Consider the following 24,956-nt stretch of genomic DNA (forward strand, 5'->3'; position numbering starts at 1 on the left):
TTCCCCTAAACTAACTTTGACTGTTCTGGCCATACCCAGAACTGCTCCATGTCCTCTTGTTTGACCACACCTCTGGTGCTTTTCAGTCTCATACCCTATTTCAAATCCCTTCACACTCTGATTTCCCCCATCGTCTTTTCCTGGCCATGCCTTCCTCCCCCACCCATCCCAAACCACCCTCATAAAATGCACTCAACACCCTCCATCCTTCTGTTTCCCTTCAGTTCTACCTAATCATTTGGACCTGGGCATCGCTTGGAGCCTAGATCATGAGCTGCTTTCTTTGTATCTTGCCTGGACTGCTGAGCATGCCTTGGAAAATCATAACGTTAAGTCCTGGTGCTGTTGCCCACTGTTTGTCTCTGCAGAATAGGATCTTCAACAGTTAGACCACCCTGTCCTAGTCCATGGTCAACCATCTCTCCCACACTTCCCAGGTAATTCCCCTAAAACTCCTAAAACCCTACTATGCCTCACAAGCAAGGACAACCTTGCTTCCTCCTTTATCAGACATGGGATTCCTCCATTTCCCATCCTGTCTACCTGTAAACTAGTGTATTTCTGAAGCCTGCCTATTACATTCTTCCTCGATCAGCACCAGTTTTTATTCCTGCTCCCCAGCCAGTCTGCCACAGGATTCCTGACTTCATTCCACTGTCTCTAAGCCCTTATTTCTTCAATTATTTCACTCAAAAAATATTTGTTAAGATCGCTATGTACTGGGCCCTGTTCTGGATGCCAGGATATAGCAAGGAAACCAAGACAGACAAAATCTGGTCTCTTGATGTGGGATAGAGGAGTGGGTGTGAACAACAATAAACAAGTAAAAAACCACAAGTAAACAGGATAATTTATCTTTTCTTAGATCTCATCAATGGGGCAGGGAAAAACTAGTACTGATCCTTTATAGAACTTAAGACTGATTGAAAAGTAAACCCTTGGTTGGTTCTCCCCCACCTCCAGTGTACCCTGATCTCATCCTAAAGACACCCATCCACCCTTCCTTGCCTCTGCACTGATCCCTAGTTACATCTTTCTTCTCCTTTGCTCCGCTTTCTTTAAAGATTATTCTACACATGCTATCCCCACATTTTTTTCCTTTTCATTTAATTGACTTTTTAGTTGAAACTGTAATTTATACAGAAGACAAGAGGAATGACAACAAAACTGTAGGAAAAGCTATTATACTTAACCGTCCAGTCACTTCTCAACCCATCATAATCCAGCCTCTGCTTTACCACTCCACTAAACCATTCTGGCAAAGGTATTTGATGACTGTCCCTCCAGAGGGCCAAGTCTGAATGGGCATTTCCTGCCTGACCTTTTTATACCTCAGTATTCCCAACCCACATGACTTCCCTTGGCTCAGATAACACAGTCCTGTGAGGTTACAACACAAGCCCTTCCTTCTCTGGTGCCTTAAACACTGAGGTCAACTTCAGAGTTCCATCTTTGCCCATCTTCTTTTTCTGTAAGCACCTGCCTTAGGTAGGCTGAGTGTGTAATTCTTATCATCCTAATAGGATGCTTTTGAGAGTGAAGGAGGGAGGGAAGATTAGTAATTACCACTCTTGACTAGCAGGTGTAAATCAAGACTGCCCCAAACAAATCAGGATATATGGTTACCCTATTCTTAGGGGTCACATCTACTATTATGGTTTTAACTAACACATACCTATTAACCATTTGCAAAACTGAATCTGTAGCCCTGACTGTGACATTGAGCTTTATTTTCCAAATCTTCAGGTTGTGATTTCTCATAGATCTCAAGTTCAGTAGGGCCAAAACATAATCATTTCCATTCCTAAAACCTGCTAATCCTTTCATTTCCTATCCAAGTTATGCATATTACCTAGCCACTCAACTCTCTAAGCTGGATATCATTTTAGACTTCCTGTTCTCCCTCACCCATCATATTTATGCACCAAGACGTACTGACTTTGGTTTTGAGGATTTCTCTAATCTACAGTTTTCCCCTTGGACTTCTGTCTTACCTTTTATCTTACTTCCTTACTCTACTCTTGTCTCCCTTAAGTCTGTTTTCCACAGGGCCACCAGAGTGATCTAACACTGACTGTACTTTTGCTGTGAACCTTTCAAGAGCTTCCTATTACTCATCGGATAAAGATATCTGTAATGATCCTATCCCTGTTCACTTTCTTTGGTCTCATAACCTGTTGGTCTCCCTTTGCACTCTAATACCAAATGCCTATATACACATACAGGCAACGCGGGGCTCGATCTCAAGACCCTGAGATCATGACCTGAGCTGAACGCAGACGCTCAACCAACTGAGCCACCCAGGTGCCCCTCACTGCCTCTCCTTTAAATTTTCCTATTACCTATCCATACCTCAACCACAGCACTGGATATATTAGTTTACAATTGATTATGTCACTCTTTCCTACTATTGAAAAACTTCTTGAGCAGAGGGGCAATGGCCCTTAATATTTAATAATCATCCTATTTTTAGGAGCTCTCATCCATGGTTCTGGATTCGACCAGGCAAATTAAAATAAACTAGTCTAAATATTGAAATGAATACACAACTTCATTATCCTTGCATTTGTCCACATCTGCCCATAGATTCTATAACATCAATAGATGGACTGAAAATGTGTAAGGTCTTCAGTTACCAAAAATTTGCCTGTTTTACAAAATTAATGAAATCTTAGCATAGGAAACAGGATTAAATTTTAAAAAGATATCTAGTTGTGATATACCAAAGGTAAGAAAAGAGCAAATACTCCATTGTTTAAGATTAAAGAAAATCAGAATACATTTCAACAGTTGTTTGAATTGGAAAATATTGTGGAAAGATTATCTTAAACCCCTTTTATAATAAAAGAGGCTACTCATTCCTTTTGGGTTTTTTTTTTTTTATTATTTACATTAAAAATTCATTACTACTTTAAAATGAGAGCTTAGTATCGAATATTCTAAAATCTAGTATCCATCAAATCTACCCAAACATCTTTCTCTACTTTCCAGATGTTAGTTCTTATGATTTCCATGTTCTTATATGATTAGCTCTGACTTAGAAAGAAGGAAGTTTTCACTTAGTCTGTCAAAACCCAAACTATTTGACCTTCGAGGCACAGAAAAAAACCACAATTTTTGGATAAAATGTGGTGCTCCTGTCACTTGTTCATTCAAGTAATTTTGAGGGCATTAAAAAAGTATAATCTAAAATTTTAAAGAATATTATTAGCGTCACCAGAGGCACAACAAGAGCATCTGGTGCCACTGGTATTCAGTGAACAAATAAAGAGAACCACACAGCAGTGAAACAGTCAAGATTATGAATGATTCCAAACAGTTTATGTTCTGACAAAGTCCTACTCCTAAGAGTTTTTTTTTCTTATTCCCTATTTAATCATCACTTTGTGCAATCTTCCTAACTATATTTTGGCTTAAAAATCTTGTTTTGTGGACAGATTATTTTTTTGAGAAGGAAAACAATTTGAGGTATTTCGAAATTTTAAAACATGCTCTGGTATTTTCTTCGAGCTGAAGATTATCAGGGTACTCCAGACAGGCACCGGCTTCCCAGCTATGGCAAGCGTCCTAAGGTAGATCTCAGGAGATAGGAATACGTCTACCATTTGGCAATCTACTGAGAAATACATTTGGCCAAAATATAACTGAGAAGAAGTTAAAATATCTTTAAATGTAATATTTATTTTTTATTGGCAAGTTGCTGATACTATAAAAATAGCTCCAATCTCTTGATAAATATCTTTGAATACTCCCTACCTGTCAGAAGGTGGAGCTCTAAACATATCTGAAATGCGGGCTTTTTATTTGTGCATTTCACAAATGTGTGTAATGAGGAGATTAAAGCAGGAGTAAAGTCTTTAGAAAAATGGCTCTGAAGAATAGTCTAATTCTCTCAGGACAAAATCACCCACATCTCCCAATAGGTACATAGTTAACTAACAAAAAAGATATTAATATGCTCAATATATTACCTACTATAAAAATGCAGGTACAGTAATTCAGAATAAAAGAACAAGTATATTTAAAAGATAAAATACATTAAAAAAATTAGGACCACCAACTTGGATGTAGGTAAGGTCATTAACACTTACGAGCATCTCGGATGTAGAGTAACATGGCTATGAAGATATAATCAACTAAACTCAGGCTGAGGCCATCTGCAAACAAGGCATCCCAGACCACCAGAAGATCCTGCAGGGGGAACTCTCGTCCAAACAGTAGCCGGACCCATCGTCTGGAAAGAAACAACACCAAAATTCAGAAATGTGTACTTCTGGAAGTAATATAAAGAGGAATCATTTTCTTCTATACTTGTGAAAAAAATGGTAATTTTTAATTGATCACACAAGGCAAATACTATATATCAAATATATAATACAGTAAAATCCAAGTTTTAAGCTTTCAAATGAATTTTGTAATTTTATAACTGGGCCACAATCGTTGAAGTTTATTTCTATACATATAAAACACTACCATGATATTTTAAAAGGTAGAAATCTTTCATATTTAATACAAATCCTAAATCTCAAAAGGCAAAGAGGAAAATGAATGCAGAGTGGTTTGACAGTTGCCTCATAGGTAAGGTTAGGAATTTTAAAAAATAGAATTTTCTAAAATTTTATGATCACTACTGATTTGGGGGGTGGTGTTGCAAATAATTGTACAGCAATTAACTATAACCAAGTAGAAACCTGCATTCGCATATTTCACTCTTATTTTAAGGTAAATATTTTAAAATGTGGTTAAAAAAGCAAAAATATATACATTGTCAGGCACAGACAGCTATTTCAAATGAAACAAATAGCAATACTTTAACTTTAGAATAGATACACCTTATTAGTGAGGTTATCTTTTTAGGGCTGTTTATAGAAGAGTCACTTCTATGGCCAGGAAAATGAGTATCTGTGCTGTAAGCACATCTGGGTAGCTTATAAGAATACTGAACAAGATCTGCATATAATTATACATCATAAACAGCTATACTTCAAACTTTCAACAAACCCTAAGCTACTCATAAATAATTCTTGGAAGAAAATAAAAATAATTCACTTTGATATCCATTTTTTATCCACTTACATCTAATTGTATATAACATGGCTACAATTTCCTTACACAAACCTTTCTACAGGAATTTCAGCTAGAATTCTATGTGGTTCTGGCATATAACAAAGAATAAAAAATTCTAAATTTCTAGTATACTAAGTAGCACAGAAGAGAGGGAATTCTTGAAAAAAATTAGTTAAAACAGATTACCTCTTCACAAAATTAGAAACCAAATATAACCATCTGTGGGGTTAAAGTGAGCACCAACCACCCCCCCCCCCACCCCCGCCCTGAATTAAAATACTTTCTTCAGGGAGTATCATATTTAAGGAGAAATCAAAGCTGTGATAATATAGTGTAGAATTACACAAATGTATCACAGTTATTAGGAACCACATACCATACAATTGAATACTAAAATTCTTTCATTCACATTATCAAATTAATCAATAGAATAATTAAACTCTATTTTCAATTACATCTTAAATTATGAAACTCAATTTTTCAGGAAAAAGATTGAATGCCTAAGTAACATTTATCTTTTTAAAAATGTTACAGTATCATTTACAATTTTTATTTATCTTTTAATTCTTATTCTACTTCCACTATGAGAGGTGACTAAAATAAATTATTTTTTTGGTCTAATATTGCCTGCAGTTAGGTAATTCAGGGAAAAACATTCTTTCTCCACACATTTTTAATTCTTTCAAATTACAAATGCCAATATTTACTATTCTAAGCACCAAAATATCTCTAAATTACATAGGATGTTCTTCTTAATGACAGAATTAACTGGTCTTGCAAGGAGTATCAGGGGAAGCACAGAACGGGCAAATCCAAAAGTAGCTGGATTAAACCATTTTAGGCATCTGTTTAAAGAAACTTTAAACTTATAATTGTATCTGCATTTTTAAATGACTAGAACAGATGTGGTCATTTACAGTTATTCAACTGATTCAACTGGAAGAAAAATTCATCAAAAAAATTACATTTAAAATATAACATGCTGACTGTGGTTGGTAACACTGTATTATTGATAATTGAAATTTGCCAAGAGAACTAAAATATTCCCACCATAAATGAATGAATGAATGAAAGAATGAATAAAGAAAATGTGTGAGGTGATGTATATTATATGCTAATTAAGATGGGAGGAATCCTTTCACAACGGATACATACAGCAAATCATTACAATGTACACTTTTAAATAGCTTACAATTTTATGTCAATTATATTTCAATAAGCTGAAAAGTAATATAATTAAGAATTATCTTGGCTGGGGCGCCTGGGTGGCTTAGTGGGTTAAATGTCTGTTCTTTGGCTCAGGTCACAATTCCAGGGTCCTGGGTTCGAGTGCCATGTCCAGCTCCCTGCTTAGTGGGGAGTCTGCTTCTCCCTCTCCCTCTGCTCCTCCCTCCAGCTTGTTCTCTCTCTCTCCCCATCCCCCAAATAAATAAATAAAATCTTTTAAAAAAAGAATTATCTTGGTTTAGTGGACAGGCAAATTTTGGCAGTTTCAAAATAGAAAATTCTGACATTTAACTGATCCTTCTGGTTCAAATTTGGATGTCAGTACAAAATTGAAGAATTACACCTATATAATGGTAGCTACACACTTGACGTGAGCATAGCATAATGTGTAAACTTGTTGAATCACTATGTTGTCCATCTGAAACTAATGTAGCATTGTGTCAACTAAACTCAAAGAATTACAACAACCAAAAAAAAAAAAAAAAAGAATCATACTTATAAATTGTACTGTGCCTTGAACTCACTCCTTTCATTCTTGGAGGTTATTTTAATACTTTCCTTATTTGAATAAGCCCACTTACGTAACTAAGGCTGGTGTTTCCTGAAGGACATTATTTTTGCTTATCTTTCTTATGTGTGGGAGGAAAATTTTGTTTTTCCTGCTATCTCTCATTAAAAGGAAAATGACTTTTGAAAAAAGTTGACGTCTCTCATGCTAAAATAGATATCATTTAGCAAAAACAAACAAACAAACAAACAAACAAAGAACTAAAAACCCCTGATGGTCTGATATTCTCCACAGAGAATACAATACCATCTCTTTGCCCCTTGCTTAAAGCTCAAAGTCCTGTCGTTTTCTTATGGAAAATCACAGCTTTGGTTTCATCAGTGCTAGAAAGAAAGACAGAAAGAAAGAACGAAAGAAAAACAAAGAAAGAGGGAGGGAGGGAGGGAAAGGAAGGAAGAGAGAGAGAAAGAGAGAGGAGAGGAAGGAAGGAAAGAATGGAAAGAGGAAGAAAGAAAGAGGGAAAGAGAGAGGAAAGAAAGGGCGAGAGAGGGGGAAAAAGGAGAGAGAAGGAGGGAGGGAAGGAAAGAAGGAAGGAAAGGAGAGAGAGAGATGGAGGGAGAGAGGGGGAAAGAAGGGAGAGAGAGAGAAAAAAAGAGAGAGAGAGAGAAAGGAAGGGAGGGGGAAGAAGGAAAGAAGAAAATACCCCTCTCCTTTTAAAGAAATTATTTGTTTCCTGTTATTTCTGTAACAAAACGCCCCGTTACTGCTCAAAGTCATGCAACTTTCCTGCTGCTTGGGGTTTTGTTAGCTTAGCTTCAAAAATGACCCCATAGATACCTACGTGCAGCAATCTCCACTGCAGCACTGTCAAGAGGGAGAACTGCAAATATATTGTCATTTACATTGAATAAAACATATCATCAAAACTACACACGACGTAAGTCCTCAGTACTTTTATATTTAATATGTAATCTATGATGTGCTGCTTTATAAATGTTTCACATTGCTTTATTTTTGAAGTTTCACCTTGTCAAGTACACTGCTAAATAATTCCAGGGCAAAAACCAAATTCTGTGTGTGTGTGTGTGTTTGTGTGTGTGTGAGAGAGAGAGAGAGACAGAGAGACAGAGACACAGAGAGACAGATGAAGAGAGACAGGAGACAGAAAAAGAGAACTATCCAGAAAGTTCTTTGTAAAGAGCTCTGTACACTTTGCTGAGTGCTCTATGTGTTTACCAAGGTCTTCATAAACTCACTGTGAAGCCACCTGTCATGTTACCGAGAGGCAAAGGTGTAGCTAAATTGAAAATACAGGCAGTGATCTTGTTAGAGGCAACATAAAAATAATTCAGGAAGTGGAAAAAAAAAAAACCCAGAAACACATAAGGAAAAAAATTTATTATTAGATGCTTGGCATGTTCCTTTTATATAAGACTGTTATACATGCAAGGGTATAAAATTAAAGCAAAACACAGTTTCCTGTATCTTATATGCGATTATAGGAAAATTAAAGCCAAATTCTCAAAATATTTAAGTAGTACTGTATGACTAATGGAAAGCTTTGGGACCAACAATGACCTTATCAATAATTTAATCATTTTAATCCCTACTGGATTTAGTTCATACATATATTCACCACACACAAAATTTCCTGTGCTATTTTGGGCTTTCTTCATTGAGCTTAAAAGCCAAGGAAAAATTCCGTTCTTTATGGAATGAGTTACCAGCAGAAATTATTTCAGTAAGCTTTTGTATTCTTAGAAAGGAAAACTTACTCGAAGAAATGAGGTCTTAGAAAGAAGTCACTCCTAAAATTAACATGCTTTTATTGCAGTTAAAAATATTTAGCACAAGTTTAACTTACACTTAAGGGCAGCATTAAGGTTTTCTTTTCCCCTTCAAGATAGCTTCAGTTTAATTGCTTCATACTATTAATCTTGCTTTATGTCTGTTACACCTGCAGATTGCAATGCTCATAACCGTACACATTTTATCACTTGTGATAATACAATAATTCATATTTTACCAGAGCTACTTAGTAATTAAAATCTACACAAACAAAAAAGACCATCTGAGGTATTAAATTTAATAATAAACCACCCAAAGACAGGACTGTTTCTATGTCTACAATTATACCACTATTCTCAATTTAAAATTTCTGTGTAATTAAGCTGCTATCCCCAGGGGATCAGTAACTCCTGATGGTATTATTGCTTGGTGAATGACCCATGGAAACACCAAGAGAAATCCATTTTTTTTTTAGTAGTTTATGACAATGACCAATTTGAGGTTCATACTTCATCCAACATGGCTGTAGTAGGTTATACATGCAGAAAGAAACGTCTATACTATATCTTAATTTCCTTTTCCTTTAACAACTCTTTTAGTAAGATATAGGCATAGCCAGCTTAAAAGAACAAGTAAAATAAAAAAGGTATATTCAATTTAATTTAACAAACATTATAAGGGTATCTTAAGCAACTTGTGATCACAAAATGATAGCACTGGACAAGCATACTAGAACACAATAGAGCAATGTTAGATTTTTGTTTAATGATATTAATTTTGCTTTTTTGCCTTCTGTTCACTTGTACTTTTCAAAGCTAACAATTAATTTTTAAATAACCCAAGCAGGGTAGAGAATAAACACAGAATCCAAATTCTGTATTAGTATCAGAGGAAAACAATAGCAAACCAAAGCGTTCATCTCTGTGGTTGGTAGCTCTTTGATGAAGTTGAGGCTCGTCTTATATTGTGGTCCTTTACACCCACTTCTTTTTAAATTAATTTACCCTGAGTTTTCCTTTATATCAACTCTGTGAAAATAGTCTTAAAATTAAAACCAAATATTGCAGTTCTTATAATTAGGGTCACAAGGCATTCTCATCTTTAATTCTTTCTTTTTTGCAGAATAGAGCTACAAAAGATGGAAGCCAAAATAAAGCATTTTTTCCAATTTCACATTCTTAACAGTGCTGCAGAATATATTATTGGAAGGTGCTTAGCCTATTCACGAATTTTTTTCTGTATCTAATACTATTTCAATTCAGTACTCTTAAAAAATGTTTGGGATCTGCATGGGTTACAGAAAGATTTGAATACTTCAAGCCCATTAAACTCTGCTTCAAAAGTAGAAGGAACTGAAACTCTGAATTAGTTATTATCTTTACAGAACTCAAATTTGATTTCTATGTGCACCTTGTAATCCATGGGCTGAACCCAGCTTGAATTTAGCTTTCTGGGAACACATGTTAAACTTAATTTAACCCCCACAGGATATGTACACCAACTGTTAAAAATATGTTTTTGACTTTGGGGAAAATTCTCTATTCCTTTCAGAGGGCAGTACATAGCCCTTTATTAAGGAAGGTTTCTTATTCCAAAAATAAGTTCCTAATAATTACCACCCATTCCTACTGTAATTTATTCTCTTTGGCAAATGTTTGAAGCTGTTTTGTCAGAACAACTGTAATATACCCTTTGCAAAAATAGTCTGAATAGAAAACAGAGCTTGTGCATTTTTCTCATGAGAATACTGAGGATAGAAGATGACCATCATATGTTCAGAAGCCGTATAATCTTTAAATATTTTCTCTCTCTCTGTCACTCACACACACACAAATACACACACACACACTCAAACACCCCTCTTTTAAATGTATACCTGCTATTTAGTTTACAAGTATGGTATTTCAAGGGCTAAGAATTTCATAATGTGTGACTTACCGGCAAATTCAAATAACCCTATAAAATATGGTATTCCTTCAATACAGATTTCGTTGTATGAATAGGATGTGCTCTCTTTGAGAGTCCAACCAGTATGCAGTTAGAATATGAGTCCTGCCTTGAAAGGACTATGGGAGTAAAAGTAGCTAAGAGCAGATTTTTCTATCCTATCACTTGCCTGGGCTCCACTAGTATTCAGTTGCTACTGGACATTTCCTTGAGAAAATTATGTGGAAGCCACTACTGCCTATAAACAACACCATGAAGAATTAATGGACAGTTGGTGGTTATGTTGGGAAATTTAATTTTAGGCTCCGTGAACACCACTCTTTATTCATACTACAGATAATTTTTACTTCTAGAAAGTCCGTAAATAGGCTTTGTTCTGTCATTTTACGTTTGGAAAGGGAATTATGATCAAATCAGTCTTCTAAAAGAGCATACAGAGAATTGCTAAAAATAATTGCTCTTATCCTCCCTAATCTGAAACTCATTAAAAAACAAAAACTTGTGTGACTTATTTTTTTTTCAAATTGTCATAGACCATTTCAAATACCAATGGGATCTTAACCTCTCTGAGTAACACTTTTCAAATTCCTCTGCATAAAGCTTCTAAAGCATTTATACACATTGTTGGAAGAAGTGACATGAAGCATAACATCAAGCTGAAAAGTATGTGATTCTGGATTGAGGGAAGACCACGAATCTGTAAGCTGAAATACATCATCAAGAAAGTCAGAGTGAACCAGTTCCTAAAAGGCAGCAGTGGTACTGGTTTCCTTTTCACCTCATCACTTACCTATAGCTGTAAACAGTCTGGGGGACTCATTTTACTTACTCTATCTTCCTTCTTTCTTCCCAATCCCGATCCCTTAAGTCATTACCCTGACCCCACCTGACTGCTCAGAGGCTAGGACAGGTACTTAGGGCTGCTGTTTGGAGGTTCCATTATCTACCAGTCTCTCCCCATCCTAATTGCACTTTCTAGAGATGCAGGCACTGATAAGCAAATTCCTGCTGAAGGGTTAGTTACTGGTAGTCTGGATTGGTTATTCTCCCTTCTGTAGCAGATCACAAATTCCTTGAGGTTACTTGGTATTAGACATAAAGTCAGGGATTAACAAATGTTTATTAAATTAATATGAGTCCTTCTCCCCTGTCAGCTCTTCTTAATGAGGGGTCTTCTTAATCTTCACCCTACATCCTTGATCTCTCACAGGTTTCCTAGTTGCTAAGCAGATGTTTCCCTAAAGTTTCTCATCTCTGTAGAGAACCCCTGGACACCCACATTAAGTCGTAAGTGATCACACCTATGTCAGAATTGATTAAGGCCTCTCCCTACATTTCCTGAGCACTGGCAACCTGCTTGCTCATGCCTCCGATGCTCCTCGGCTAGATCCTGTTTCTACTAAAACCATGCGACTTAAAGCATGATCTTGAGACCATCATCATCTCCTGGGACCTTGTTAGAAGTGCAGACTCCTAGGCCCCTAATACAATATTCCTGAAATGAGAATCTTCATAGTAATAAGACCTCCAGGGGATGCGTGTGTCTATTAAAGTTTGAGAAACACTGGCCTAGATAACAGATTCCTGTTTCCTGTCCATTTTAAGATGCCAACTCTCAGGGCTCCTAAAATCTACCATGTATTCATAGAAATTGTTACTCCAGGAGAAGAAAAGGCTTAAATGATTGAATGACTCTTCTAATTAGAGTTGTGGTCTCAAACTTTAATATTTATTAGACTAGCCTGGAGGGCTTATTAAAACACCATTGATAAAACCCATATAGAAAGTTTTGGGATTCTCATTTTGAGATTCAGGTGGGGCCTGATAATTTGCATTTTTGAATTAGTTCCTGGAGTTGCTGATGCTTCTGATCTAGGGGCCAAAATAAGAGAATCACATTCTGGTAATTCTGATTTCTCTCCATATCTCCACAGCTCAGTCCTGGGTGTGGGTCTTCAAATCAGCTTACTCAACATGTCTAGTCATTGGACCAGCGACCACTAAACATCTATTGGCTGAGACAGAAAGCACACGGAGCCAAACACCTCTTCATATTCCATTTCTATTACTTCTAAACTTTTATTTTAAAAAAAACCACAAACACTATAAAAACATTATCCAATAAAAAGAACAGACATGGACGTGGGAGAGAGGCAGACCTCCCAAAGATTGGGAAACCGCAGGCCACTGTGATTTCTTTTTTTTTAAACTCCCAGTGTATTATAAGATGAAGAAATGCCAAGACAAGGCTATAAAAACTGTGACATTTTAAATGTTAACATTTACAAGTCAATGTTTTTTAAACATAAATTTACTATGATGGATAGATATAATCTCATTTGAAGGCAAAGTGAACACTCAAAGTGAACTTTGAGGCCCCTCATGTTTAGCCCTGAGCTAATGGCTTTCTTGGGCCTCTTTTGTGATTGGCTCTAATGAGTTAAGAGAGTTGGGAGGTGACAGGAGATCACTGATTAGCTTAGTGCAAAGAGATAGAGCCCAAGAGGAAAGTGGCTCAGTCCTGGGTGTGGGTCCTCAAATCAGAATACCAATCCTACCAGGATCTAAAAAGGTATTCTCACATTTCCCATGCAGAAGCCGTACAGTACAGCCAGTCTAGCAGAACGGTCATCTCTCCAGTGTTTGCTTATTCTCCTTCACCTGTGAGCTGTTCTCACTCTTAGGTTCTGCACTCTCATCTTTCTCAGATCTGTCTTTAGAATAAAACATGCATTTAAAATACAAAAGAAACTGTTGCTTGGGTGGTTCGGTTGGCTAAGCATTTGCCTTCAGCTCAGGGCATGATCTCAGGGTCCTGGAATCCAGCCTTGTGTCAGGCTCCCTGCTCAGTGGGGTATCTGTTTCTCTCTCTGCCCTTTTTCACTGCTTCCCCACTTGTGCGCGCGCGCTCTCTCTCTCTCAAATAAATAAATAAAATCTTTAAAAAAATACAAAATAAAATAAAAACACAATGGTCCAAAATCTCTGGGATGTATCAAAAGCATTTCTAAAAAGGAAGTTTATAGCGATACGGACCTATCTCAAGAAACACACAAAAATCTCAAATGAACAACCTAACACTACACCTAAAGGAACTACAAAAAAACAAACACAAAAACAAACAAAACAAAACAAAACAAAGACTAAAGCTAGTAGGAGGAAGGAAATAATAAAAGATTAGAGTGAAAATAAATGAAATAGAGACTATGGAAAAAAATAGAAAATATTGATAAAACCAAGAGCTGATGCTTTGAAAAGATAAAGTTGATAAACCTTTAGCCAGACTCATCAATAAAAAAGACAGAGGACTCAAATAAATAAAATCAGAAATGATGAAGGAAAAATAACTGGCACTACAAAAATATAAAAAATTGTAAGAGAATATTATGAAAAATTAGATGACAAGAAGTTGGATAACCTGGAAGAAATAAATTCCTAGAAATACACAATCTTCTAAAACTGAATAAGGAAGAATTACAAAAGCTGAACAGACTAATTACTACTAATATAACTGAACTGACAATCAAAAACTCCCAACAAACACAAGTCCAGAACCAGATGGCTTCACAGGTAAAGTCTACCAAAAATATGAAGAAGAGTTAATACCTATTCTTCCTAAATTACTCCCAAAAACTAAAGGGGAAGGAATGCTTCCAAGTTCATTTTACAAAGCAAGCATTACCCTGATATCAAAACCAAAGACGTTACAAAAAAAGAAACGATAAGCCAATATATGATGACACATGGATGCAAAAATCCTCAACAAAATAAAAGTAAAATGAATTCAACAATCTCTTACAAGGATTATCCACCACAATCAAATGGGATTTATTCCAGGGATGCAAGGGTAATTCAATATTTATAAACCAATCAATATGATATAGGACATTAACAAGAGGCAGGATAAAAAAAATTTACAATGGGGAAAAGACAGTCTTCTCAATAAATGGTGTTGGGAAAACTGGACAGCCACATGCAAAAGAATAAAAACTGACCACTTTCTTCTACCATATACAAAAATAAATTCAAAATGGATTAAAAACCTAAATGTGAGACCCGAAACCATAACAATCCTAAAAGAAAATGTTGGTAGTTCTCTTTTGGACATCAGCCCTAACAACATACCTATGGGTATGTCTCTTCAGGCAAGGGAAACCAAAGCAAAAACAAACTATTGGGACTGCCTCAAAATAAAAAGTGTTTGCACAGCAAAGGAAATCATCAACAAAATGAAAACGCAACCTACTGAACTGGAGCAGATATTTGCAAATGATGTATCCCATAAGGGTTTAATATTCAAAATATATAAAGAACTCCTAAAACTCAACACTAAAAAATCCGAATGATCCAATTTAGAAATGGGCAGAGGACCTGAATAGACATTTTTCCATAGAAGACAAGCAGATGGCCAACAGACACATAAAAAGATGCTTAACATCACTCATCAGTGAAAGGAAAATCAAAATCACAAAGAGGTATCACCTCATACCTGTCAAACTGGTTACTATAAAAAACATAAGAAGTAACAAGTGTTGGTGAGGATGTGGAGAAAAGGGAAAAGCTTATGCACTGCTGGTGGGAATGTAAACTGGTGTGCTCACTGTGGAAAATAGTATGGAGGTGTCTCAAAAAATTGAAAAGAGAAATACCACATGATCTAGTAATCACACTACTGGGTACTGACCCTCAGAAAATGAAAACACTAATTCAAAAAAGATATCTCCGTGTTTACTGCATAATTATTTACAATAGCCAAGATACGGCTATTGTGACCATCAACAAATGAATGGATAAAGAAGATGTGATATATATATATATAACAGAATATTACTCAACCATTAAAAGAATGAGATCTCGCCATTTGTGATAACATGAATGGATCCAGAGCCTATTACGCTAAGTGAAATAAGTCACCCAGAAAAAGGCAAATACTGTATAATTTCACTTACACATGGCATTTAAAAAATAAAACAAACAGAATCTTAAATACAGAGAATAAACTGTTGGTTAAAAGAGGGGAAGCTGGTGGAGGGATGGGCAAAATAAAGGAGTTTAAGAGGTAACTTTCAGGTAGAAAATTTACCATGGAGATGAAAAGTACAGCACAGGGAATATAGTCAATAATACTGTAATAACACTGAATGGGACAAATGGGTGACTATCCTTACTGTGGGGAGCACTGATTAATGTACAGAATTGTGAAATTGATGTATTGTACACATGGAACTAATATAACATTGTATATCAAGTATACTTCAATAAAAAATAAAAATGAATGAGTGACTGAATAAGTAAATAAAATGTTATTTCTGGAAGAATTAAGAGTTAAACTCCAAGATGTTCACCCAATGGCATTACCGCCAGCGCTGTGACATCCTGGTGGAAAAGAGTTTTCTGTATAAGGGAGATTTCCTGGAACCTTTCACATCTCAACGCACAACTGAAATAAAGGAAGACCACCCAAATAAAAATAAGCAGAGGATATTTATTCAAAGCTTGCTATAACAAGGGAACTGGCTCCCATCACCTGTTTGGCAAAGAGACAAAAGCGGTCACGGGACTGAGAAGCTTTGAAGTGAAAAACACGAAAGGCTTCAGGTATGCCTGACTAAAGGTTTTAAGTATGGCTGTAGGATAACTAAAAAGGGAGCAGCACATGTGATTGATTTGGGGAGCATGTGTATTTGGTTTTCTCTGGCTGGTCCTGAGTTGGAAGCAGACAAAAACAGGAAAGGTGTCAGTCACTGAAGTTCTGACTGTTCTGGGCTGATTCTGCCACAGAGGTTATGGTTTGGCTTCCTGGGCTGCTTATGCGGGTCAGAGTTCTACTCTCCTATACTGTCTGGCCACTGTCCATTTGCATATTCAGTCTCTGAATACAGACTCTTGGCTTCTGAGCCTATGCCTGTGGCCAGTCTGGAACTAGCTGCAGTTACTGGAATTCACAAAATTAAGTTATCTGACAGTTCTAAGTTCAAATAGAGACAAGTTTGAGAGGCAATGGCAATGGGTATGCAGTACCCTCTTTGCAAAAGTTTATGAAAGTATAAAATAGTGAAACTTAAATTCAATTTTCCATATAATAGGAGTTGTGGACCCCTGTTAGAATTTAATCAAGTTTATGAACCCTCTAAATTACAAGTTACCTTTCTTCCCTAGTATGATGAGCAAAAGGGAAACAAAGAGGGTTAAAGAGGAGCTGGCTGCTTCATTTTATCCCTAGCTCCCTACTTAATAGCTGAAGTCTGGTGCCCAGAGAACTTTATAAGTCAACTGTATGTGTGTAAATTTTGTTAAAAGGACAGATATATGTTAAGCAAGGAAAATGTGTTTCCTGATGTACAGAAGACAGCAACTCAATGTTTTAAAATAAACACAGAAAATTTCTGATGACAATGGCAAATACCATGCATTTATATGACTTCTTTGATATCTAAAAGTACTACTAAGTAGATGATCTAAAAATACGCCTTAACCACCTAAAAGCAGTTTTATTTCAAGTGGTCTGTGGAATATATGCATTAGAGGCACTTATGGGAAAACTCCTGCATGTTTCAGAGACAGGTGACTTCTTTGCTCACCTCCAGTACATAAATCATGGATCCAAGGAGCAGGGTAGGCTCCTACATGTTGCAGATGTCTCCACAGAGGCAAACGGTAGTGCCTGAGCACACCCGACCAAAAGCAGATAGTAGATTTATAGGATGATAATTTAACTCTGAGCTCAGTGTTCCTCCTACATTTTTATACTCCTCTTGAATTCTCCTCTTGAATTCCTAAAGGATCCCTCATTCAGATTTATATTAAAAAATCTCCTCTCCACATTAATGACTAAGTTTCAGGACTCAAGATGCACAATATCTACCACTGCTGTCAAATGTGTGATAACTGTGTCTCTTGGAGTAGAAGAAAGGGGGCTTTCTGAAGGACTTATTTTGATGAATCATGATCTTGCTATTTCATGAGCACCCCAGCTACCATACAGTGGTGATTACAGCTACGGTATCCTATAAGATTTAGTGTGTTTCTTCCCAAGGAAACTCATTAAGGAAACTATAAAGAACTAAGAACTTACAAAGAAAAATTAATTGCCACTTTTGGTCAGCCGATTTTAGAAAGACTTATGAGGTCTAGAATTATATATCGGGCTAACAGAGAGAACAGAAACTCAGTGAAGTCTAGCTTACTGGGGACATCATGGTATATAATATGTTCATAAATTAATCTGCTCGTAAACCAACTCAAATATGAAGCACAAAAACATCACATAAAATACTTTAAATTTATTTTCATCAACAACACTCATTTCCTTTCCACATCAGCTAGCTGATACTGTGGCTGAGGGCTGTACTGAGAAGCTACAAATGTGCAATCTCAGAGTCTGAGAGCCTTTGTTTCCTGAATATAGATAGCCTCCTATCTTGCCACCTTCCTCACTTCCTAAATTCTTTTATCGCCTGTGAATTAAATGAGAACTATATAAAGCTATTATTCTCCTAATTTAGAGTAATTTTTTTTCAAAAGGTGAAAAAGAATTTTAATTTTTAATAAACATATATTTTTATCCCCAGGGGTACAGGTCTGTGAATCGCCAGGTTTACACACTTCACAGCACTCACCAAAGCGCATACCCTCCCCAATGTCCATAACCCCACCCCCCTCCTCCCAACCCCCCTGCCCCCAGCAACCCTCAGTTTGTTTTGTGAGATTAAGAGTCACTTATGGTTTGTCTCCCTCCCAATCTCACCTTGTTTTCAAATGGTGAAAAAGAATTTTAAATTGTAACAGGACATGCCACAAGAAGACATTTCCCTTCTCAGCCCAGATACTCTACTTCTAACCTTCCTAAGGAAAGCCGATGTTCTTCCTTAACACAGAGACATTTCTGTGCTTCCATGCATCTTTTAAAAACATATATGGGAATATACTGTACCACGTATTTTTTAATTTAATGACATAATTGTTAAAATGGAGATCGGGGCACCTCAGTGGCCAGTCAGTTAATCTTTTGACTCTTGGTTTTGGCTCAGGTCGTTATCTCAGGCTCACGGGGTGAGACCCACGTCAGGTTCCACACTCTGCGCAGAGTCTGCTTGAAACTCTCCCTCTCCTTCTGTGCCACCCCTAACCATTCACTTACATGTGCACTCTCTCTCTCTCAAATAAATAAATCTTTTAAAAAACCAAAGTAAAGTAAAATGGAGATCATTCTAAACCAGCATTTATAGGGTGCCTGGGTGGCTCAGTGGGTTAAGCCTCTACCTTTGGCCCTGGTCATGATCTCAGGGTCCTGGGATCAAGCCCCACATCGGGCTCTCTGCTCAGCAGGGAGACTGCTCCCCCCCCACCCCTGTCTCTGCCTATTTGTGATCTCTGTCTGTCAAATAAATAAATAAAATCTTTAAAATCAATCAATCAATCAATCAGTATTTATAAAAATACCTTATTGTTTTTTATGGTTGCATAGTGAATGGATGTATCATATTTAACAGTATTTTATTTTGGGGTATTTAGATTCCTTCCACTGATACTCTGTATGATAATGCACAAACTATACTCGTATAGGTCTTTATGCTTGTAACTATAATGTGGGAAAAGTGAACTGCTTACTTTATGTTATCCTCGATACTTCAGTTTGATTTAGTACTCTTTGATTACAAAGAGCAATACTGGGTGGTCTGGGGGGGAAATGAAAAGATTTGGGAACATGGCAGAACAGAGGTTTTAATTTTTTAATTTTTTTAATTTAATTTTTTTTCAGTGATCCATAATTCATTGTTTATGTACCACACCCAGTGCTTCATGCACTCCTTAAACACTAGTGCCCTCCTTAAACACTAGTTTTTTTAAAGTATCATCACAGACCAGTAGCAGTAGCATCACCTGGGAATTTGTTCAAACTGCAAATTCTTTTTTATTATTATTATTTATTTTTTTTATTTTTTATAAACATATATTTTTAGCCCCAGGGGTACAGGTCTGTGAATCGCCTAGTTTACACACTTCACAGCACTCACCAAAGCACATACCCTCCCCAATGTCCATAACCCCCAAACTGCAAATTCTTAAACTTTACCCACCTTATACCTTTTAAGTCACAAATTCTATCAAGGGTTCGGCAACTTGTAGTTGAACAAGCCCTCTGGGTGATTCTGAGGCAAGTTCAAGTTTGAGAACCACTACTCGAGTATATAGTCCCAGGCACAAAAGCTACCAGGCACCAAGGAAGTTTTAGTGACCCCCTAACTTTTTCCATTTTTCTCAGACTACAGAGAGAGCTCTTCTCCCAGGCAGAAATTTTATTATAATGCTGTCAAATTTACCAAGCTTTTCCTTCATGGTTTATGGGTTTTTGAATTGTTCACCTTAGAATATAAAAATAATAATTTTATTCCAGTTTTGTTTATATCACTGATCCATCTGGCATTTGTTACAGTAAAAAAATAGAGATTTAGTTTTTAAGTTTACCAAACAGCTAGTCAGTTCTCAAAACTGTATTACTAAGCAATCTACTGTTTTCCCACTGAACTGAAATTCTACTTTTATCATATATTAGATTCCCCTATGTATTGAGCATCTCTTTCAGATTCGTTATTTTATTTTACCAACATGTCTGCCTAATTATGTGTCAATTCTAAACTGTTATAATTATGGTACCTATTTTTACTTGGGTGGGACTAATGACTCTTTTATCCCAGAGCATTTCTGTTTTACTTGAATGTGTTTTTTTTTAAATTATTTTTTGCAATTAAAAAATCATTTTTAAATTGAGGTATAACTAACATAACATTATACGAGTTTTGGGTATAATGTAATGATTCAATACTTGCACATACTGTAAAATAATCATTTGATAAGCCCAGTTAATATCTGTCACCAGTTATAGAATTTGTTTTCTTGTGATAAGAACTTTCAAGATCTACTCTCTACCTACTTTTAAATATGCAATATAGTATTATAATCACCATGTTGTACAATATATTCCCATGATTTCTTCACTTTACGACTGGAAATGTGTACTTTTTGACAAATTTGTACCTATGGTAATCTACTTTTAATTTATGCATGTATAATTTGTATTTTTCTATGTTATTATTTTAAACTACTGAAACTATGTTAAGATGTTTATTATTTATTTTCCCCATAAGAAACACCTCCTTCATGTATCAGTTGTAATTTATGTTTCTTATTAATTCATAACTGCTTTTACTTTTATTTCCTTCCTTTTGTGTTCTTTAGATTTATTCTGATCTTCTATTCCTTATCACTTGAGATACATGTCTAATTCACATATCTTTATTCCTTTTCATAATAATTTAAGAGTATCAGGCTAAGAACTTCTAATAGTACTGTTTTGGTTAAATCAATAGGTTCTGATCAACATACGTTATCACTTTTTTCTAAAAATTATGCAGTTTCAGTTTAGAGTTCCTTTTAGTACAAGAGTAAAGAGAGTTTTCACATTTTGTGATAGGCTTTCACCAGCGGTTGTTTTCTTTTTTTGTTGTGTTCTTTTTTTGTTTAATTGAAAGTTTTGTTGCCAAAGAATGCAACCTGTACTTTTCCTGCTATGCGAAATTTACTGACATTTTTGTTTGTGACTACTGTAAAAATAAATATTGTATGGAGACATTCATTTCATTCTTTGTTTATAGCACACAGATTTTAATATATATCATTTAGATCTGACTTATTAAATGTAAATAGTTTCTTTATATCCCTACTTTATAGTGAGCTGGCCTGATTTATCGTGAATGAAAAGAATTACAAGTAATTTATTTACAACTGTATTTCTATTTCTTCTTCTATTTCCTGCAGCTGTTACATGATAAAATCATTTGTTCTTTGGGGGTTGTGTACAATGATTAAAGAAGAGTTTTTGTTGTGAATTGTAAACTTTTTCACTAGAAAATATTCTCATTTATGTCATTCAATGCTATTTGCCTTAAATTCATTTTGTCCGATATAATTATTATTGAAAAGTGTTTTATTTTCAATCTCTTTCAGTTTGCCTTGTTTTAGGACTTATTTTCTTAGAATAGGGCTGGGTTTTATTTTAATTTTAAAACTCGATATGACTTCCCTTTCAGTCCATGATGGAATAACTGATTCTACAAATAAAAATGGATAAAGTATATGAAACATGAAACATTAGAAAGCATACCATGTAGCACAGCATCGTAATTCTGACATAAATGTGGTGGCGCCAGGAAGAGCAGGTATTGGCCTAGGCAAAGGGGAGCTCTATGATACATGGTTTGCTTACAGGAAGCACTTTTGGGAGCAATCACAGAAAGGGGAAACCCAAAGCAGATTGCGTTGGTCTTCCTGGGCTGAGAAAAGAGAGATCAGAGACTGTGGGACATCTGCAGGTCATGTTACCTTTAAAAGAGGAAGCTTAGATAGAGAAAGAATTCCAGAAGTCTACACAGAGAATCAGTGCTGAATACTAAATTGTACGTGTATAGGATAAACCTTTGACAGGCCCAGCAAAGAAAAACTATCCAAAAAAAGAACCACTACTGGGAAATGTAACAATTGCAGGAAGGTTTTATGAGGCTAGGAAATGTTCAAGTTCTGACTGAACAGACTGGAGAGAGACTGGTGTACATGGGGAATTCAGTAGAAATCCCACAATTGTCAAGCGTTAGCAGCAGAGCTAAACTGGCCCTTGGGTAGAAGATACATTAGATTCATATTTTTTAAAAAGCCTAAAAACAAGCATCAAAGAGATCAAAATGATCCAAAAGTTATTTAACAGACTGTCAAAAAGTAAACTCAGAATTTCTTTGAAGATCACAAAATTCAGAAATTCAACATTTAAAATGTGCAGGATTTAATTTAAAAAACACAAATCATGTGAAGAAACAAGAAAATTTACATACAACTAAACATATCAGAAAGGAATAACACCAATTTTAAACAAACTCTTCTTGAAAAAGTAAAAGCATAAATGTATAGGAGATCAGCATTACCAAGATCCCAAAGCCAAAGACACCATGAGAAAACTGCAGACCAATGTCCACCATGACCTAAGTACAAAAATCCTTAACAAGATATTAGCAAATCATACCCAGCTATGTATAAAAGGCATAAAGATTAGAGAAAGAAATAAAATTATTTTAAGTGGAGAGGATACAATTTTCTATAAAATCCCAAATAATCTACAGAAAAGCTACTTGTGCTAATAAATAACTTCAGAAAGAATATAAAATGAAAACACCAAAATACCTAAATCAATTATATCTTTACATACCAGGAATGAACAACTAGAAATTGAAATAGCAGCAGCATCTTAACAATTAGCACCAAACCACCCCCCCAAAATATTTAGGGATGAATATAATAAGTGAAATACTAATTATACAAAATATGCTGAAAACTACCAAAAAATAATGCAAGAAATCTACAAATATCTAAATAAATGGAAAGATATACCATGTCTATTTACTAGAAGTATCAATTCTGTTAAGATGTCTACTTTCCTAAAATTAATGTTAGAGATTTAATGCAATCCTAATCAAAATCCCAGCAAGATTTCTGGTGAAATGATAAGCCAATTAAAAAATATGACAGGAAAAGCAAAGAATTAAGAATAGCTGAAACACTTATGGTTTGTCTCCCTCCCAATCCCATCTTAATCTCACAACAAACTGAGGGTTGCCGGGGGGAGGGGGTTTGGGAGAAGGGGGTGGGATTATGGACATTGGGGAGGGTATGTGATTTGGTGAGTGCTGTGAAGTGTGTAAACCTGGTGATTCACAGACCTATACCCCTGGGGATAAAAATATATGTTTATAAAAAATAAAAAATTAAAAAAAAAAAAAAAAAAAAAAGAATAGCTGAAACAACTTTAAAAAGAAAACCCAAGTTGAAAGGCTCATACTACATGATTTCCAGAGTTACTATCCAAGTATAGGAATCAAGAGAAGATAATACTGGTAAAAGACACCTAGATCAATGGAACAAACACAGCTTGGAAATAGACTTCACATGTATGGTCAATTGATTTTTGCTAAAGGTGCCGAGGAAATTCAGTTGTAAAACACAGTCACAAATCATATTGGAATAATTGAACATTCACTACAAAATAATGAACCCTGGACCTGTATACACCAAAACTAACTTAAAATGGATAACATATCTAAAAGCAAAAGCTATAAAATGTCTAAAAAAATAAGTAGGATAAAATTTTGTGACACTGATGTATGCAAAGATTTCTTAGGATACAGAAAAAAGATCAGACAAATTAAGTCACAAAGACCCTGTTGCTAAGCAATCAAACAAAGAACAAAAGGTCAATAAGTCAATAAAGACTTTTAAAAATCTGAGTTAGTATTAAAGTTAGTGGGGGAAAAAGAGTAGATCAATTTTGTGTGACTTTATTCATTTTCTAGAGAACTAGGAATGTAACATGATAGGAGGATATCCGGGAAAGAGTAAATGATTCCACTGAAATATAAACAAGTACTACATGTTAAAAAAAAAAAACAAAACAAAAAAAACAAGCAAACAAACAAACAAAAGACACAAAAAAACCCCTTGTAGAACTCAGGGAAAAATTTGTTCTGATATTCACAACACTGATAAAGAGAAAACGTGGCATATCTAACCACATAGAACAGAGCAGTGTCCCATCCAGGGGTGGGGGACAGTGGAGAGGAGGAAATGGCAAATTGGCTACTAGACTGGTGGTGCTTCCAGCTGTGGTCTTCTCCAACGTGCGTTCTTCCGTTAGCTCCAGGACCTCTCCTGTGGCTACTTCATTCAGATAAGCTTTTCTGCATGCAGTGCGGCACAGAGCAGAGTGTGCTTGCTTCCTTTAACCTGGAACCAGAACCTCTGTCTTTGAATATTAAAAAGCCATCTCAAACTAAAATATCCAATCCCAAACTCCTACTCCTCTTACCACTTTCCCCAACTCATCTAAATAGCAATTCCACCCTCCTAGTTGCTCAGGGACAGACAATCCGGGAATCTTCCTTAATTTTTTTCCCTTTCCTACCCCACATTTAGTCTATCAGCGAATCTCACAGAGTTTCACCCCAGAATATATTCATAATCTGACCATTCGTCACCAACTTTACTGACTACACCCTGCTCTTCCATCTCAATACCAACTTTACTTTGCTGACACCACCATCATCTTTCACCTTGACTAACCAAACATTTAGTCTTTCATGTAATTAAAAAATATGTGAGGGCCTAATATATGCCAACTACAATTATAAACAGTGAAGTTACAGCAGTAATCAAAACAGACAAAAATCTCTGTCCTCGTGGAGCTTATTTGGTAGAAAATTACTTCTAGGGGAAAATGATTATTATTTCAATAGCTTCTTAACTAACTTCCCTGCTTTTGCCCTTGTCTTCCTACAGTCCATTCTCATCACTGATTCTAAGGTGATCCTTTTAAAAG

General features: G+C 35.8%; 1 protein-coding gene across 6 annotated transcripts in view; it reads right to left on the reverse strand.

Moving 5' to 3' along the window:
* The window catches only part of TBC1D5 (TBC1 domain family member 5), a 554,967-nt gene that overhangs the window by 140,552 nt on the left and 389,459 nt on the right, over nt 1-24,956 (reverse strand). For all 6 annotated transcript variants that reach the window (XM_004773530.3, XM_004773529.3, XM_004773531.3 and 3 more), the window contains one exon: nt 4,092-4,234. In XM_004773530.3, the coding sequence (XP_004773587.1) occupies nt 4,092-4,234 (143 nt within the window). The remainder of the gene's footprint in view (nt 1-4,091; nt 4,235-24,956) is intronic.

The sequence above is a fragment of the Mustela putorius genome, unplaced genomic scaffold (genome assembly GCF_011764305.1).
Source record: "Mustela putorius furo isolate JIRA1106 unplaced genomic scaffold, ASM1176430v1.1 tig00003834_pilon_pilon_pilon, whole genome shotgun sequence".
Taxonomy (NCBI): domain Eukaryota; kingdom Metazoa; phylum Chordata; class Mammalia; order Carnivora; family Mustelidae; genus Mustela; species Mustela putorius.